The following is an 18,003-nucleotide window of genomic DNA, read 5'->3' as shown; positions in this document are numbered from 1 at the left end:
ATCTTTCTATATAGTTTTGATATATAATTAAAAAAATAAAATAATAAAATCCGTTTATTTTACATCAAGACGAATTAAACTCCAAAATGATAACTAATATAAATATACTTATTTAAACATAACCTAAGACATATATTAACACTAATGAGTTAAAATTACATTATTTATTTTTCATCAATCTAGGAAGAATTCGTTATCACCTTATATATACACGAAAATACAAGTCTAATTGTTTTCATCTCGAATAAGTATATATTGTTTAAGTTAAAACGACTAATGTAATAGTTAAAGTCCACCATTAGCAGATATTGTCCGTTTTAGCCCATTACGTATCGTCATCAGCCTTACAGTTTTAGAGTACGTTTGCTAGGGAGAGGTTTTCCACACCCTTATAAGGAATGTTTTGTTCTCCTTCTCCAACCAATGTGAGGTCTCACAATTAACGTTTAAAAAGTCATAAGGAAGAACCTTTGCGTCCGTTACCATGAACAAGAGGGAACGTAGCCACCGCCGTAAGAAACCTTCATATAGAATAGAAAACTTTAATTCACATTTCAAACATAATCTCCTAAGATGTGTTTTTATCAATAGTGAAACACAAAGAACAAAAGAAGAGTTGAATTTGGAAGCCAAACTTGTTCCACAGACCTACGTGAGAATCTAAGAAGTTGGTTTTCAAGACATGGTGACACCAATTTTCAGCTTCAAAAAGTGGGAGGACAGTCACTACTGGGATTAGTCTATAAATTTTGATACATCTTCTTCCTCTATTATTAGCTTCTACCTGAACCACCATCTTTGCGCCATTGAAAGAGGAGTATTAAGGAACGGAGCATAGCGGTAGATCAGCGGAGAAACGACACTCGCAATGTTGGCCCAGCCACTTCGATGATACCCAGAAGTGACAGGAGCATGATACATGAGCTTTAGCAGCTGCGTTTCGAAATGGTTCACAACAAAATAAGTGAATCACCAGCTCTATTTCAAGAATATGAAAACAAAATAAACAAGTTTCAACAACAGAAACGCCCTCAAACAGCCTATTCATGAATTATGACATTAAAAAAAAAAAGACCACACGTTCTTAAGATAATGATTTCAAAAAACTATGGTTGTGTGAATGGAAGTTTTGTTAGGAATCACAACTCTCCAATGCCCACTGCTTTTCTTTGGGCTTCCTCAGAAGGCCTTATACCAATGGAGATGTATTCTTTACTTATAAACCCATGATCATTCCCTAAATTAACCAATGTGGGACTCCCTCCCAACAATCCTCAACAAGTTTGAACATTTTGACATAAAAATGGGAAATGGGTAAAGGATTTCTAACTTTAAGGCAGAATCATGTGTTCCTAAATACGCTATTATGCAAATGATAACAAGAAAAACACACCTGCCAGTACATGAATGTATGTAAGAAGTTACGTTGCCACCTGCAGAACACGAGTTTGAAAAGATCATTGAAAAGAAAGGAGTATTAGAAAGTGGAGGAGCAAAAAAGGCAAAGAAGATGATCTAAGGGCTAAAAACTGACGAGAGCAAAGAGATGATTAAAATGAATCCAAGTCCAATCTCAGCCTGCGAAGATAGGATGCTAAGAGTAGTAGTATTTGATTCCACCCATACGCAAGGATCTTCCATATATTTCCTGCAACAATTTAGAGAAAGCATAAAGCCATGAGATACTTGTACAGAGACAACTTGATTTGTTATTGTCATGAACTTGAGTGATAAATAGAGTGAACAAGCAGATTTTTTAAGCACATGAGAAAACTAAGAGGTAATACACATTCATCTATACTTCATGCATGGAGACAGGAGACCACACCACTTGAATTCTCCTTTGTTCTTGAACACTCATTAATTCCCTAAAAAACGTGTTATGCTAGTATCAATAATGTACACCTTACAAATTTCAATCCGTTTATTCTCTCTTGGTTGTATATACATGTGAGATCCCACATTGGTTGGAGAGGGAAACGAAGCATTTCTTATAAGGGTGTGGAAACCTCTCTCTAACATACGCATTTTAAAACTTTGAGGGGAAGCCTTTGAAGAGAAAGTCCAAATAAGACAATATTTACTAGCGATGCACTTGGGTTGTTACAAATGGTATCAGAGCCAGTCACTGGGCAGTATGCCAGCGAGGATGTTGGACCCCAAGGGGGTAGATTGTGAGATCACACATCGGTTAGATAGGGGAACGAAGAATTCCTAATAAGGGTATGGAAATCTCTCCCTAGCAGACGAGTTTTAAAACTATGTGGCTGATGGCGATACGTAACGGGCCAAAGCAGACAATATCTACTAGCGGTGGACTTGGGCTGTTACAGTACACCACTTCGTTTCTACTGCTTATTTAATATGATCCTTCAGCAAAAGCTTTTTGCTGACATTTTTCAGAATTAAACGCCACTAATTTCACAACGTATCAGTAAAATTAGGGGGCAAACAACTATACTGAAATCTGTGTTCATGCAGCAGTATATCCTTCTCTGGGCACAACAAACAACGATGGAAAAGTAAAAATAAAAAATGCAAACAATCTAGATTGAAAGCACAAAGACTAGGATACTTTTTTCTTGGGGGTGGAGACATCATAATCAAAATTCAAGTGGACATATTTCATACAACAAATAAATGATAAATCGAACCAAAAACTGATAACATGCTACCTGTATAAGGACGAACGTGCAAAATTACGCCTAAGAAACTTTGCAACATGTTCAACAGCCCGACACAGGATAGGAATTAAAGCAACTGCATAAACAATTAAAAAAATTAGAAATCTTACAACGCATAATGAAAAAGATAAAAAAATTACATGAATGAATAGATATTCAGTGACACCGTAGAGATAAATAAGTAAACAGAACTTGATTAGCGAAGCTATGCTTACATTTGAGACAAATATTTGAAGTCACAAAGGTGATACAGTAAGTGAAGGAAATGAAATCTTTTGTTGCAATTATGGACTGGAAATAAGCTTGCAATGATTGCAAATTCCATGCCCTGGGCTTCTGCAAACATTAAAAGACTAATAACTTAAACAAAAGATAATATAGAGAAACTGGCATGAACGAAAAGGGGCAATTTTCTTCTGCTTTTCTTTTCTCTTCTTGATCGGAAGAAACCAAACATCTTCATAGAATCGGAATGGGGCCGTTAAATTCGAATGGATAGCTTACCCCATACAATGAGTACAAAGAATATAAAGAAGAACAAGCTGTGCCCATAAAAGAAAGCCTATATGCTCTCTGTGAAAGATTTTTGGGTATTAGCGGGAAAATTGCCAGCACAGCCACAATGAACACCTGCAGGAGAAAAGATTAACTTTTAAGGATGGAGCCCAAATTGAAATGTATATATATAGATTTTAATGAAAATACCCTTAATGCTCTTATTACAAGCATGCAAAATCATAGGAAAGTTTAAGATATAAATAGGGAATGACTGTATGAACAAGCTTTTCTCAACAAAACTTACAAGAATTACATTTCATCTGTTGGAATTGATGAAATGAAACCTTTGCAAATAAAAGTTAAGGTTTCATAAAATCAGCAACTCGAGCTTAAGGAAAAACAAAACAAAATTACATAAATAACATTGTGATAAAGAAATTTGCAACTTTGTGTGTGTAGCCCTCTAACATTCTGTAGTTCTACCAACTTCGCAAGATCATGCAAGCAAGCAGGAACTAAACTAACCCTACCCATGCGTTGACCGAAAACTGGATTGTTTGTCGATCCCAGCGTAACGGAGTTGGATTAGGATCTGCACTTGCAGATGTACCTGAAGTCCTAGTCGTTGATCCTGCATCATTACACGCAATGCATTATAGAAATCCAATCAGGTAGATTCAACATTAACATTCAAAAATTTCTACAACTTAATCTCTAACATTACAAAAGTATAAAAACAAAACTTCTACCTGAATTTTGCGGTTGGCTTCGATCATTAGTAGGAGGGGGTACTGCAGAAGATGTTGCTGAAGGTCGGGATGACTGAGTAGAACTACTAGAAGACATGGCCTCTACCACGAATTCAGGGTCCTGTTTTGACAACCAAGCAAGGAAAAGAAGCACAAAGTAAATTTAAAAACAAGTGCAAGAAGGAAATTCAATTTCAGCAGTCACCAAAGAGCACAAATTCTATGAAAGAGGAATAAAAAAAATGCCCCAATTTTCATCTCAAACAAAATCATTTTAAAATTTGAACTAAATTACTTGTAAATCCTCTCTCAACTCCAGTAACAACCAAAGATCCACATAAATCTCAAAATTCATAAGAGACAACACTCCACAACGGATATATTAGCAAGGATCAAATGGCATAAATTCGAAAGCAACAAAAAATTTGCAACCCAACGCCTAATAATCCAAGAGAAACTTAACAACTTGGTTAAATGAATCCACAGTACGGAGTGTAAATTGAAGAAATAGCGATACCCAAATGAAGAACAATCAAAAGGGAGAGAACCCACGATGTAGCGCTGGTAGAACTTGCGTTTGTAGTGGTCAACAACATCGGGGCGGGAAGACATGTGAGGAGGGATCAGAACGTTAGACCAGTAATCAGCCCATCTGGGATCGTTCTCGTAGTCGTAAGCTGCCGCTGCTGCTCTCTTCAGCCTCTGTGAATCCGCTCGTTCTTCTCCCATTCTGAGCTCTCTCTCTCTCTCTCCTTCACTATCTGGATGATTTCAGTTCTTTTGTGGAAACAATATTTCTCTCAGCGAGAAAGTAGAGAGAAATTATGTGACGATTTACTCTCAACTACTGAACCACGTTTACCAGGAAGGAAGTGTAAGCTTCTCTCTCATTCTCTGTCTCACTGGCTCAACAAACGATGTCGTTTTAGTCATTGAAATATCCAATTCTTCCAAATAATTTTAAAATTAAGTTAAATTATGAATTAATTTGAGTTGAAACGTACCAAACTTAATTTAAAATATAAATTTTTCTTATCATCAATTATATATATTTATTTTATTTTTTTTTAATTATTTATTTTCTAACTCACTTAAAAATAACTTTTAATTATTTTGATGGTAATTTTTCAATATATATATTGAAATTGACTTGCAAATTTTCGTTAAAATTTTTAAAATAAATAAATTAATATCTTACTTCAATTTTAAAAAATTGAATAAATCAACCTAAACAAACCTAATAAAAAAATTGATGGTTGAGTCGAGTTCATTGTTTAAGTTAAAAAAAATATCTAATCATAACATAAAGAAATATAAAGAACAAAATCCACTGTATTGATAAGTGTCGGTAAATATTGTCCATTTTAGCTCGTTACTTATTGATAAGAGTCTAAACCCACCGCCGGTAAATATTGTCCATTTTGGCTAGTTACTTATCCCGTTAGTCTCATGATTTTAAAATTCATCTACTAGAGAGAAATTTTCACATTTTTATTTAAAAAAAAAAATTATTATTATTATCTAAGACTAAAATCTCTCCACCCTTGAAAATAAAAAAATAAAAAAATAATAAAAAAATAAAAAATGAAGAAGATATGGGGAAGTAAATTCATCCCTAAAAACAGGCTTCAAGATTCAATTACTTGCCACAAAGAATAGTAAGTAGTGTACAAAGAATAGTACAGTTACTCCTCAAAATACCAAGCTTTTATCATGTCAAAACCTTGTTACCAGACAGAGGAGCACATTAACAGAATAAATTTGTAATGGGAAAATTTCAGCAGAGATTTACAAGGAATTGAACCTGATTCCACCTTCAAATTCAGATGTTCCATTGTCGGGATCGATTCATAGGCGCCGACGGGCTTTGATCTCTGGATTCTCTACTCCAGCTACTCGGAGTTTGACTGTAACTCCGACTCCGATCTCGATCCGAGTAACCATAACTGTAATCTTGACTCCCAAAAGCCATTCTTTGAAACATTCTGATCTGAGCTGAATGTTCAGCTGAATCAAACACTCCACTTTGTCCAGGCTTCACCCCATTTGCGAGATCACACATTTCATCCAATGAGTCTAGAGCTCTCACCACCTGATATCATATCACAACGTTTCATCTAATGCTTCTACATTCGGTTCGAACTTTTATGTATCATATGGAGATGCTAACCTGACTCATTCTTGGCCTCTTTACTCCCGAATGACGAACGCATGCAGCGGCTGCTTCGATCATCCGAAACATTTCTCTGTCAACGTAACTGTTCTCTAGCCTTGGATCCACCAGTTCTTCAAAATTCTCGTCCTCGATAGCTTGTGCCAGCAACGGTCGAGCCTGAACTTTTAATGGAGGTTAGTGTCTTGCCTGGTTATATGGCAAGAAGGAAGTTAAGATAGAGAAGGCTTACCCATTCGACTAAGCTCTCGTCCCCTAAAGGCTGAGAAGAATCTACAGGCTTGCGACCAGTAATTAACTCCAAAAGTACAACCCCAAAAGAGAAAACATCAGATTTGTCTGTCAATTTCCCACTTGTTGCGTATTCTGGAGCCATGTATCTGAAGATTACAAACAGAAATTTTTACGTATAGTCGATACAGAAACAAGAACACGAACTGAACTGGCCATTTGCAATTCCTGAAGTAAAAAAACCAGAGAACCACCATGCTTTTCTTTTGTTTAATGAAATGTGTGTTTCTTCTTGTAACAGTCCAAGTCCATAGCTAGCTGATATTATTTGCTTTGGCCTGTTACGTATTGTCGTTAGTCTCCGGTTTTGAAACGTGTCTGCTAGGGAGAGGTTTCTACACCCTTACAAGGAATGCTTCGTTCCCATCTCCAACCAATGGGATCTCACAATGCACCTCCCTTAGAGGCCCAGCATCCTCGCTAACACACCACCTAGTGCTTGGCTCTAATACCATTTGTAACAGTCAAAGTCCACTGCTAGCCCATATTGTGAGATCTCATATCAGTTGGAGAGGGGAACATAGTATTCTTTATAAGGGTGTGGAATTATCTCCCTAGTAGACGCATTTTAAAAATCGTGAGGCTGACGGCCATACATAATGGGCCGCCAAAGCGAACAATATCTGCTAGCGGTGGGCTTGGGCTGTTACAAATAGTATCAGAGTCAGGCACTAAACAGTGTGTCAACGAGGGAGTTGGGCCCCCAAGGGGGTAGATGTTGAGATCTCACATCGGTTGTAGAGGAGAACGAACCATTCCTTATAAGGGTGTGGAAATCTCTCCCTAATAGACGCATTTTAAAAACCGTGAGGCTAACGGCGATACGTAATGGGTCAAAGCAGACCGTATCTACAACTGTTACAGATATTGTCTGTTTTGGCCTATTACATAACGTTGTTAGCCTCACGGTTTTAAAACGCGTCTACTAGGGAGCAATGTTGGGTTTGGCTATTTTGACGTTGAAATGGGCGTTTTTGCCTGTTTGATTTTGTAGTTAGGTTTGGGTATCTCTAGATGTTCGAGCATTTTAGTGAGTTGATTGGTAGATAACTTGGTTTCATAGACGACATACCCAAAGGTTCCCATTACACGAGTCGTTACATGTGTATGCGAATCCAATGCCAATTTAGCAAGCCCAAAATCTGCAACCTGTTAGTGGTAGAGTACACATTATCAGAAGCAAATGACAAATAACTAAAAGTGCACATAAAACCTCACGATCTTATGTTATCCCTCAAGAAGTTCAAACAATCAATGACTGTTATCAATAATTAAAAGGTTTTCTCTAACCATAATTCACAAATTATAGTTTCGGGGGCGACAAAAATCACAGCAGTTAAAAAGAGTTCTAGCAAATTACCTGAGCTTCGAAGTTGATATCGAGCAGAATGTTCGACGATTTAATATCCCTGTGAATAATGCGTGGATGGCCTGGTAAGAATCACCAGAACATTATGCACACCTCAACTAATTTCAAAGGATCACTACCAATGCTGAAAGTGGGAAACTTACAATCTTCATGTAGGTAAGCAATTCCACGGGCTGCACCAGCAGCGATTCGAACACGTGTAGCCCAAGCTAAAACAGGCCTGTTCGCATCTGAAATTCAAAAAACGATAAAAACTTATAAACCTACTTTCTACATTAACTAAATAATATTGCATAAAGTATGACAACATCTTACCGTGCAGATGGTAATGAAGGGTATTGTTTGGAACATAATCATAGACGAGCAATCTTTGATAATCAGAAATACAGTAACCGACCAGGGAAACCAAATGTCGATGGTGTACTCGGCTAATAATCTCAACTTCGGCTCTGAACTCTCGTTCTCCCTGACCACCACCCACTTTAAGTTGTTTAACGGCTACCTCTCTACCATCTGCAAGGGTGCCTTTGTACACACAACCAAATCCACCTTCCCCCAAAAGATTATTCGACGAAAATCCACTCGTTGCCTGGTGTAGCTCTTCATAAGGAAATGATCTTGAATTACCTACTCCACCTCCTTCAGATGATGAATACTTGAATTCACTATCGGTACGACTGCCTGCCATGGGAGCTGAAGAATGGGGCCTTAAGAAAATTGAATCTGGAGAAAATATGAAAAGTTAGCATTCGAAATGATACGGAAACACTCAAAATTTGGAGTTCGAATACAGTACCTGAGTTTTGGGAGGAAAAAGGAGAAGGCATGGTGTAAGGGATACTTTTCTTTCTTCTCTTCCGTTTCAGAACAAACCACATACCCATGATAACAAGACTCAGCACTAGAACACCAACCACACTGCCAACTGCCACAGATGTTCCGGTGTTGAGACCCCCTTTCTTTGCAGTGATTTCAGTACCATTCATTGTTGGAATCGGTCGTTCGGGTACAACAGAAGTTGGAGGGATAATGGGGCCTTCAGCGGATGAATTAGATGGAGAACCAGGAACAGTAACTGGAGGAGGAGTAGATGATGAAGGGACTGAAGGAGGAGGTGATGGAACTGAGGATCTTGGTGGGGGGACCTCAATTGATGGTGGAGATTGAGAATCAGAAGGAGGAGGAGAAACCTTGGGGGCTGGGGGAGATACATTAGGCGACTCTCCCGTTGGTGAAGGTGGTGTTGGGGCCTTAGAAGGTGGAGGCGGAGAAGCTGAAGTTATGTCAGGGGGAGGAGGAGAGGAAGTTGAAGGTGGGGGACTAGGATTAGATTGAGGAGGTGGAGAATTGTCTGCTGCTGGTGGTGGAGGCGGCGACGTCGTTAAATCAGGAGGTGAAGGAGAAGCATCACGAGGAGGAGAGGCAGTGGATTGATCTGGAGGAGGAGGTGGTGATGCAGAGGAAGTTGGTGGTGGTGGTGGTGGAGGAGAGGTTGATGTTGAAGGTGGTGGTGCAGAGGTTGATGGTGGCGACGGCGAAGATAAAGGAGGCGAAGGTGGTGGTGGAGGAGGTGGGGATTCAGGTGGTGCAGGTGGTGATGCTGTCAATGGTGGAGGAGACAGTGGAGGAGAAGGAGGAGGAGCATCAGCTGGTGGTGATTGAGGAGGTGGAGCTGAAGGAGTAGAAGGTGAAGAAGGAGGTTCACCGGTCTGATTAGGCTCAGAAGATGTCGGAGATATTGCGGATTCCGCCGGAGGAGAAGGAGAAGGAGGTGAAAAAAATGCAGAATCTGACGGATTCTCAGGAGGAGAAACACTCGGAGAAGGCGAAGAAGCCATAATCCAATTCACAGAACCCTTAAACAATCACAACATTCGCCACAAAACTTCCATTCCCGATTACAAAATCATTCACACATAGACCTCACAATCCAATCACGAGTTCATCTCAGTCAATGTATCACCAATCTCATTCAAATCGCGCAAACTTCACAAAAATGCGCAACAAAAACACTGATTCAGTAAGCCAACTATCAAAGAAATTCGAACAAAATCCCTATCCCAAAGCTTCCAAATCAACAGAACAAACAAAACGAACCACAAATCTACCAGATCAACAAAGCGCAGTACAAATTCATCAAAACTAGAGAAACCCCAATGCTGAAATCGAGAAAATGCGGGAACCCCACATCAGTAAATGGAACGAAACTGAAGAACAGAGCTCATACCTCTCGCTGAAGCGATGAAATCCCCCTCTGCGACCGAGTCCGAAGCTCGAAAATGGAATCTCTGAAGTCCACTCGGTAGCCCCAGAAATATCCTCTGGTGACAATAATGGGGGGCGGTTTTACAAAACGTGGGTGCGACTTGCTGGAGCCGATGTTGAGCTCGCACATGCAGAGAGGCCAAAATGAACGAGTAAAGCTTTGTTAAAAAGAAACCCAAATAAAAAAACACGGTTTTCAGCACAATCATCACTGTTTTCACTACTTACTCTTTGTTCTTCCATTCATTTTCTATCACAAACCAACAAAATCTTGCAAGATGGTTCCTCTTTTTACTTTATTTTCATGAAGCAACAATCCATCACTGTTCTAAAATCCTCAACTAAGCTCTGTTGTCTTGTTTTATTTTGTTTAATCAACTGATTATTACCTGTTAATTTAAAATATTTATCACTAAGATCTCATAGCTTCTAACATTTTCATTTGAATATTGCAATGGTTTGTTCATCTGCCACAGAAAATTTGTAGTTTTCTTGCATTGCTAATCTAAAGGGAGATTTTTCTTCATTCTAATGAACAAAATGAGTTTTATTTCTTTAAAAATTTTAAAAATTTTAAAAATAATACCAAAGGTGCCAAAAGGTGGAAGTGGTCAAAAGGAATATAATAATGGCCAATAAATCTGAATATATTCATTTAAATATCAAAAATCTCCGTTGACCGTTGACCAAAATAATATAGTTGGTTTCAATATTCATTAAAATAAGATTTAATAAATGTTTTGATAAATTAGTTGGAATTACTTGGGATTCAATTATTAGATCTAACTTTACAATTATGAGATTCCCCATCTTAAAGTAAAGTTTTTTTAAAAAATATTTATTAATATTAAAAAAGTTTTATTTGATTATTTACATATTTATTGGTTAAAACTTGGATTATAAATGGACATAAAAAAGAGAGCAAAAGAATGATTCTTGAGAAGAAAAAAAAACAAATAGTAAGGACTAAGCTATCAATGTCAAGATTTAGTAATGGGGTGTGGACCAAATAAATCCCAATTTGACATTAATGGCATGACGACTAGTTTTACGATTTATAACACTAGTTCGAAGACAAAGATGTTATGTCGTGAGATCTCATCTCGATTGGAGAGGGAACGAAACATTTCTTATAAGGGTGTGGAACCTCTCCTAGTAGATGCGTTTTAAAACTGTAAGGCTAATGACAATACGTAACGGGCTAAAGCGGACAATATCTACTAGCAGTGGTCTCGAACTGTTACAAATGATATCAAAGGCAGGGCGTTGGGCCTCCAAGGAGATAGATTGTGAGATCTCACTAAAGGTGTGGAAACGTCTCCCATCAAGCGGTATGCCTGCGTGGGGTGAATTGTGAGACCCCACTAAAGATGTGGAAACCTCCCCCTTGCGTTTTAAAACCTTGAGGCTAACGACTATAAGTAACAGGCAAAAGCTGACAATATCTGTTAGCGGTGGGATTAGGTTGTTACAAATGGAATTAGAGTCGGTCACCAGACGATACGAGGCTCTGGTCGAAGTAGAACAAGACTCTCTATTGCAAACGTGTATTAAGACTGTGAGACTGACAATGACATGTAACACGCCAAAACAAATAATTCCTGCTAACGGTGAGCTCGAGCTATCGTTACGAAATTTAAAACTTCTTCTATAAAATGTTACCCATAATCATGCGTTTTTGGTATGAATATGAGAAGCAATCTTACTGGTAGAATCCCTTTTACCTGAGATTTGGGCTGTCCTGTTTAAGGTAAAAGATTGGAACAAAGAATCAGAATGTTCCAAAAGTGTTGAGCTCCCAACAAAAAGTTCTAAGCTTGTTCTCAACAGGACAGGGAAGAATCTGAACATTAACAGAACAAAGAATCCCCATTCAAATCATTCAACAACAACATCATGGCATCAACAACAGCAACACAGACACACAAGCATGCTGTAGAACATCAACTGCACAACAATTTTATTTAAAAACAAACACAATCCAGCACCAGCAACTCCTAAAACCAGCTATAATGTTTCACTTGATCAATATGTATAAAATGGATGATTTAAGTCTGTAGATTGTTTCATTTTCACTGTGTATTCAAATGGATTTGGTTCGATTAAGGTCGATTTTCGATAGAATAGCTTTCGGATCATCCGAGATCATAGTTCGGTTGCAGTGATCAATGGCTAAACCACCAATGCTTCCACCCACCACCAAACCCTTCACCCTCTTCTCCTCCTCCTCTACTATGGATCCACCACAACAGATTAGAGAGCGAGTTCCCGTCGTCGAACCCCTTCAAGTTTCGGATATTCGCCACCGCCCCGTCTTTGTCGTAAATGCCCTGCAAGGCGTAAGCAAATCCCTTCCATCCTTCCCCAACTCCTTCCCTTCTCAAAGAAGGCAATGTCCAATCCACAAGCTCCTTGGCAAAGGTAGCATCAGAGAACAAAGCCTCAGTGATGGGCAATAAAGGCAGCAGCTGAATCCCAAGCCTACATTCTCTCCAATCAGGAGGGGCAAACCACAAGCCACTGTCCCTTTTGTTAGACCACAACACTCCAACCACCTTGTTTTCTCTGGCGAAATCAGTCTCATAAAGATTCTCCCCTCCCCTGATTTGCCACCATGTTTGAGCTGCCTTGATCTCTAAACCTGTTAGTGTTGATCCAATGGAAGCAAGATGAGTATCTCCATAAGCCAACCCCAACAAAGCTGCAGAGTAATAAGCATTCACAGCCTCACTGCTGCTCTCTTGATTCCGACCGTCGGCGAATTCGGTCAACCCCGAAGCCCAAGAGTGCAGTTTATACAAGTCAAAACATCTCAAACGTGGGAACTTTGAGCTAGATCTCCTACTCAAGTTCATGAAATCCGCCATTAAAGAGTAAGCTTGAGGCCTAAACTTTCTTCCCCAAGCTGGATCAATCTTGACCAGCACAGCAATGGCGTAAAGAAAGTAACCAATATGATAATGGTGATCATTATAGACACCAAATCCAAAATCAGCACCAGAATCAGAAGCCCCTTGTTGGGTTACAAGGCCACCCCATTTACTATCATATAGAAACCCATTGCCATTGAAAGTACCACGCAGCCATGGCTCAATAGCATCCTTCAAAAACTTCCTCACTTCAGGAATCACCTGAAGAAAATTCACTTCCTCAGCAATCAATGCGAGCCTAGCAGCTCTCGCAATCGCTTTCCCATAGAAATAAGACGATGTTGTTGTAATGGGTGAAGATTTCAAACCCTCAACATCTTTCACAAGCGCAGAGATAATTTCGCTTTGAAATTCCTCTCCAATGCCATTGATTGAATGCCATGTTATAGAAACAGGGTCAGGTTTCAAAACCCACGAGCCACCAACGACGCCGACTAGATCACCATCGATACTCTTGTACTTGAAATCATCAAGAACAATGGCGGAATCATCGCTAGAGAGTAAACGAAGATGAAGAGGATGTGCAAGCATTAACAAATTTCCCCAACCATTCTTCTCCCATTTATACTCCAAAGAAGAAGGGTTTCTGAAATTCACCTCACCTGAAACAGGGTAACAAGAACAGAACCGATCGAGGATTGATTCCAAATGTGGGTTCGGCAAAACCACAATCCGTACGATGCCGGAGAATCCACCGGAAGTAATCTGCGAGAGGCTGTGCGTCAAATTAATCGGAGACGAGGAGTAAATCAGCCATGTCTGGTTGTTGTTGAGAGTGACAGTGAATTTCGTCTGCGAACTATTGGATGAAAACGAGAGAATCGCATGAATGGTGGAGATTGAAATTGGGGTATTGTTGAAAGCCTCGAAAGTAATAAATGGGCTTCCACGAACGAGGAAGAATCGGAGATTACCGGAGGGGGTATCAAGAATGAGACTGAGATCACTAAAGGATGATATTATATGGGGTTTTTGCGAAACAGAGGCGGGATTTTCAGAGACGGTCCAATCGGCATTGAAGACCTGATATCCGAAAGCGGTGTTCGAGAACATCGATGGGTATGAAATTGAAACGGCGGAGAGGGAGGATTTAATAAGATAGGGATGAATGTATTCCGGCTGATCGCCATTTTTAACGGTGAAGTTCTGGAAGAAGGAATTTGTGGGAAGTGGAGAGGAAAGAAGGTGAGGAGCGAAGAAATTTGAAGGATCGGGAAGAACGGTGGATTGGGTTTGAGGAAAGGGGGCGACGGCGGGTGGTAATGATTGCCGGAATGATTGCGACGGCGACGACATTTCCGACGGTGACAGAGGAAGCGGCAATGGAAGGAATTTATAAGGTTTGGATGGTGAAGAAGACGAAGATGGAGAGTTGTTGAAGGTCTTGCTGATTAAGGTTTTGAATGTTTTGAAATTTCTTCGGAGCTTCTTCAACATTTATGGNGACGGCGACGACATTTCCGACGGTGACAGAGGAAGCGGCAATGGAGGGAATTTATAAGGTTTGGATGGTGAAGAAGAAGACGAAGATGGAGAGTTGTTGAAGGTCTTGCTGATTAAGGTTTTGAATGTTTTGAAATTTCTTCGGAGCTTCTTCAACATTTATGGGGTTGAATCTGGCAGCTTCTCGACAGTCAAATTCAAATTATTTTAATGAATAATTAATGGAATGATAATCGAACTGAGATTAGATGTGTTTTTATAAAGAGAATTTGAACAATTTTAACTCAAGAATTTTGGCTTAGAAGTGAAGTTGGAAGATCGCAAAGGAGATGGAAGATTGCAAGTAATGCAAAAGTATTTATTGGTTTATCCCAAATGTATTACAAACAATAAAACATAAATAAATAAATAAATAAATTTTGGTCCAATAATATGTAGCAGTCCAAGCCTATAGTTAACCGATCCTCTTTCCACTTTTTTTTGGTCTAGGTTATATTGTCCTCTCTTTGCTTTTCGGTCCCGAGGGACGGAGGAGGCTAAGTTAGCCGAAAGCTGGTTATCGGTTCAAGGACACAAGGTGCCCCTGTTCTTTCAGGGTAAGAAGGGCAGAGAAAACACCTTGAGCCAATGTTTGAGTGCTGAAGTAACTCATGTTATACTCTTAGGAAAATCTCGAACGACCTTCAACGAAGGGGTACCTGTACCCGAAACCGNGAAACAATAAAACATAAATAAATAAATAATTTTTCGTCGAATAATATGTAGCAATCCAAGCCTATAGTTAACCCATCCTCTTTCAACTTTTTTTCGGTCCCGAGGGACGGAGGAGGCTAGGTTAGTCGAAAATGGTTATCGGTTCAAGGATGCAAGGTGCCCCTGTTTGAGTACTAGGCGCTACGGTGCTTAAGTAACTTATGTCATAATCCTAGGAAAAGCTTGAACGACCTTTAACAAAAGGGTACTTGTACCCGAAATTGACATAGGTGGGTAGGTAGAGAATACCTAAGGGCGCGAGACAACTCTCNCCCGTAACTTCGAGAAAGGGGTACCTCCTCAGAAAGAGTCTCAAGATTTTAAAACGCGTCTACTAGTGGGCACACCTTTAAGGAATGCTAGAGGGATGACTAATGTGGAATCTCGCAATCCATTTCACTTGGGGCTTAACATCGTTGTTGGCACACCGTCCAGTGTCTGACTCTAATACCATTTGTAACCGTTCAAACCCACCGCTTATAGATGTTGTCCTCTTTTGGCTTTTGGGCTTTCCCTCGAAGTTTTGAAACGCGTAAAAAGAGATTTCCACACCCTTGATGAATGTTTCGTTCCCCTCTTCAGTGGGAGCTCACATTATATTAATATTAAAATAAAATGTAATAATACATTATTTTTGNAAAACGCGTAAAAAGAGATTTCCACACCCTTGATGAATGTTTCGTTCCCCTCTTCAGTGGGAGCTCACGTTATATTAATATTAAAATAAAATGTAATAATACATTATTTTTGGAATATTTCCCAACTAATTTGGTATTAAATTATTGAGTTGAAACCACATTATGCAAAAGGCCATTTGTTTTTCTTAATATTAAAAAAAGCAAGTTGTCAATTATTTTAATATATCCTTCAAAAGTTGAAAAGCCTCCAATCTTGAAAATATATATTATTATTAAATGCTTATTCCAATTTTAAAGGTACAATCATAAAGGCAACGTTTTTTTTTTCTTCAAAATATATTAAGAAAAATATTAATAACCAATAATAGGTATTATAACTATTAATTAATTAATCTTTATTGTATTTACAAAATTTCAGTTTAATCTTTTATAACATTTTTTAATTGCACAATGTTAAAATTAGACCAAATAAAATATAAAAGAAAACATTTTTTAAAAATAAAATTTAGTCTTATTTTATTTTATTTTATTTTATTTTCTAATGTATATTACAAAAAAAAATATATATATATATTTAATTTAAGAAAAATATGGAGATGAGTTTCATGTATTGCTTAAAGTGAAAGAAATTCAATCAATTTCTGAAGTCAAGAGGAGACTTTCACAACTTTTAAGTTTTCAACCCAACATTTAATATATTAATAAAAGAAAGACCTTCAAAGGAACCTTCAAAAATATATATGTTTACACGACACGTGATGAATAAATGAAAAGGTACATGAATGAATTGATAACACATTTGAATAAGAGTGATCTTGGAGATAAAGTGTGATGTCCGACGTTAGTTGGGGAGGAGAACAAACCACCATTTATAAGGGTGTGGAAACCTTCGTCTAGTAGACGCGTTTTAAAGCTTTGAGGGAAAGCCCGAAAGGAAGAGTTACTACTTATACCAACAAAGTGTATCATTTAGCGTGTTTTGCTTGAACAATTTTATGCTAGGTGACCTCCAAGGAATTTTTCTAAAATGCATTTGAGTGAGGATCCTGCTGAGAATCCAAATCGGTCACGACAATAACTAATTATAAAAAATAAAAATAAAACGCTCGTATATTTATTATATTTTAGTATTTAAATTTGTAGATATTATTTATTAATCTATAAACTTTATATAGGAATAAAATATTTTATTAGTTATTGTTGATTTTTTTTAATAGATTATTTAGGATGAGTTAATATAGATGACTTTTGCAATGGATAAGTGTTTGAAGTCACAGATAAGTAGTGTGTCAAGTTGTAAAATAAAATTGGGTTTTTTTTTTGGAGTGTAAGTTATTTCTTAGTTAAAATAATTTTAAATTGACTTTTGGCGTTTTATATCAATTAAATGAAATTAGAAATAACAATGTGATTGATTTAATTAAAATTAACTAAATTGAAAATGAAACAAAATAGAGTTTAGAGAGGGGAAGAATTTTTTTGGAAGAAGTTTCAAGCCTGAAGAATCGGTCTGAACGGAACCACATTGCTCTTGTAACAGCCCAAGTCCGTCTCGTCTCTTCAAGGGGGAAGTCTGTCTGTTTGGGCTTTTCCTTCTGGGCTTTCCCAACCGATCTGAACGGAACCACATTGCTCTTGTAACAGCTCAAGTCCGTCTCGTCTCTTCAAGGGGGAAGTCCGTCTCTTTGGACTTTTCCTTCTGGGCTTCCCCTCGACCAGTAAATATTGTTCTCTTTAGACTTTTCCTTAGGCTTCTGACCAAGGTTTTAAGGAAGAGGTTTTCGTACTCTTCTAAAGAATGCTTCGTTTCCCTTTCATTTCTAGGCTTCCGCTTAAGGTTCTAAAACGCATCTATTGGGAAAGAGGTTTTCATTCCCTTATACGGAAGGCTTCGTTTCCCTCTCCCTTCTAGGTCAAGTTTCTAAAATGCCTTACGGAGAGGTTTCATACTCTTATAATGAATGTTTCGTTTTCCTCTCCAACCGATGCAACAGGTTGTACTCTCTCTACTGCTGCTAATATTTGCTTCTTCTTTGCCTCTACTGTGAACCCACCATAACTGGTTTGATCAGTGAGTTTCCAACATCAAAATCTTTGAAGTTCTGGATGTTCTCCAAAGCATCATAATCCATTTCTTCCTTCCCCAACTCCTCCTCTTCCTCAAGAAGGCTATGTCCAGTTCACAAGCTCCCTCACAAACCCTTCATCAG

At 38.4% G+C, this 18,003-nt stretch overlaps 3 protein-coding genes across 3 annotated transcripts; all 3 read right to left on the bottom strand.

Moving 5' to 3' along the window:
• Positions 1-501: 501 nt before the first annotated feature.
• Positions 502-4,788, bottom strand: LOC111780174 (transmembrane protein 33 homolog). Its single transcript, XM_023660503.1, has 9 exons — positions 4,484-4,788; positions 3,932-4,052; positions 3,713-3,813; positions 3,189-3,314; positions 2,900-3,020; positions 2,676-2,760; positions 1,535-1,648; positions 1,394-1,433; positions 502-933 (listed from the first exon to the last, which is right to left on the bottom strand). The coding sequence occupies exons 1-9, from the start codon at positions 4,658-4,660 to the stop codon at positions 781-783; spliced, it is 1,038 nt and encodes a 345-aa protein (XP_023516271.1). The 5' UTR covers positions 4,661-4,788; the 3' UTR covers positions 502-780.
• Positions 4,789-5,527: 739 nt separating this feature from the next.
• LOC111807499 (proline-rich receptor-like protein kinase PERK8) lies at positions 5,528-10,189 on the bottom strand. The gene is made up of 8 exons (XM_023693247.1): positions 8,561-10,189; positions 8,080-8,487; positions 7,908-7,994; positions 7,756-7,826; positions 7,468-7,544; positions 6,337-6,484; positions 6,102-6,263; positions 5,528-6,023 (listed from the first exon to the last, which is right to left on the bottom strand). Exons 1-8 carry the CDS (start codon positions 9,600-9,602, stop codon positions 5,754-5,756), a joined length of 2,265 nt encoding a protein of 754 aa, XP_023549015.1. The 5' UTR covers positions 9,603-10,189; the 3' UTR covers positions 5,528-5,753.
• A 1,685-nt stretch (positions 10,190-11,874) lies between these two features.
• On the bottom strand, positions 11,875-14,396 carry LOC111777771 (probable endo-1,3(4)-beta-glucanase ARB_01444). The gene has a single exon (XM_023657487.1). The coding sequence runs from the start codon at positions 14,394-14,396 to the stop codon at positions 12,195-12,197; it is 2,202 nt and encodes a 733-aa protein (XP_023513255.1). The 3' UTR covers positions 11,875-12,194.
• Between the last annotated feature and the right edge of the window lie 3,607 nt (positions 14,397-18,003).

Source organism: Cucurbita pepo, chromosome LG01, assembly GCF_002806865.2.
Source record: "Cucurbita pepo subsp. pepo cultivar mu-cu-16 chromosome LG01, ASM280686v2, whole genome shotgun sequence".
Lineage (NCBI taxonomy): Eukaryota > Viridiplantae > Streptophyta > Magnoliopsida > Cucurbitales > Cucurbitaceae > Cucurbita > Cucurbita pepo.
The sequence above is the reverse complement of the archived record's forward strand: the minus strand, read 5'-3'. Positions and strand labels throughout refer to the sequence as shown.

What these genes read in the sequence shown, in the direction of transcription:
- LOC111780174 (XM_023660503.1), bottom strand. Translation starts at nt 4,660, where the DNA reads ATGGGAGAAGAACGAGCGGATTCACAGAGGCTGAAGAGAGCAGCAGCG. An exon ending in AGTTTTCGGTCAACGCATGG is followed by an intron (nt 3,315 to 3,712) that starts GTAGGGTTAGTT and finishes TTTCTCCTGCAG; the next exon opens with GTGTTCATTGTGGCTGTGCT. An exon ending in TTAATCATCTCTTTGCTCTC is followed by an intron (nt 1,434 to 1,534) that starts GTCAGTTTTTAG and finishes CGTGTTCTGCAG; the next exon opens with GTGGCAACGTAACTTCTTAC.
- LOC111807499 (XM_023693247.1), bottom strand. Translation starts at nt 9,602, where the DNA reads ATGGCTTCTTCGCCTTCTCCGAGTGTTTCTCCTCCTGAGAATCCGTCA. An exon ending in CGTGTAATGGGAACCTTTGG is followed by an intron (nt 6,485 to 7,467) that starts GTATGTCGTCTA and finishes TGTAATCTTCAG; the next exon opens with ATACATGGCTCCAGAATACG. An exon ending in AGAGGCCAAGAATGAGTCAG is followed by an intron (nt 6,024 to 6,101) that starts GTTAGCATCTCC and finishes ATATGATATCAG; the next exon opens with GTGGTGAGAGCTCTAGACTC.
- LOC111777771 (XM_023657487.1), bottom strand. Translation starts at nt 14,396, where the DNA reads ATGTTGAAGAAGCTCCGAAGAAATTTCAAAACATTCAAAACCTTAATC.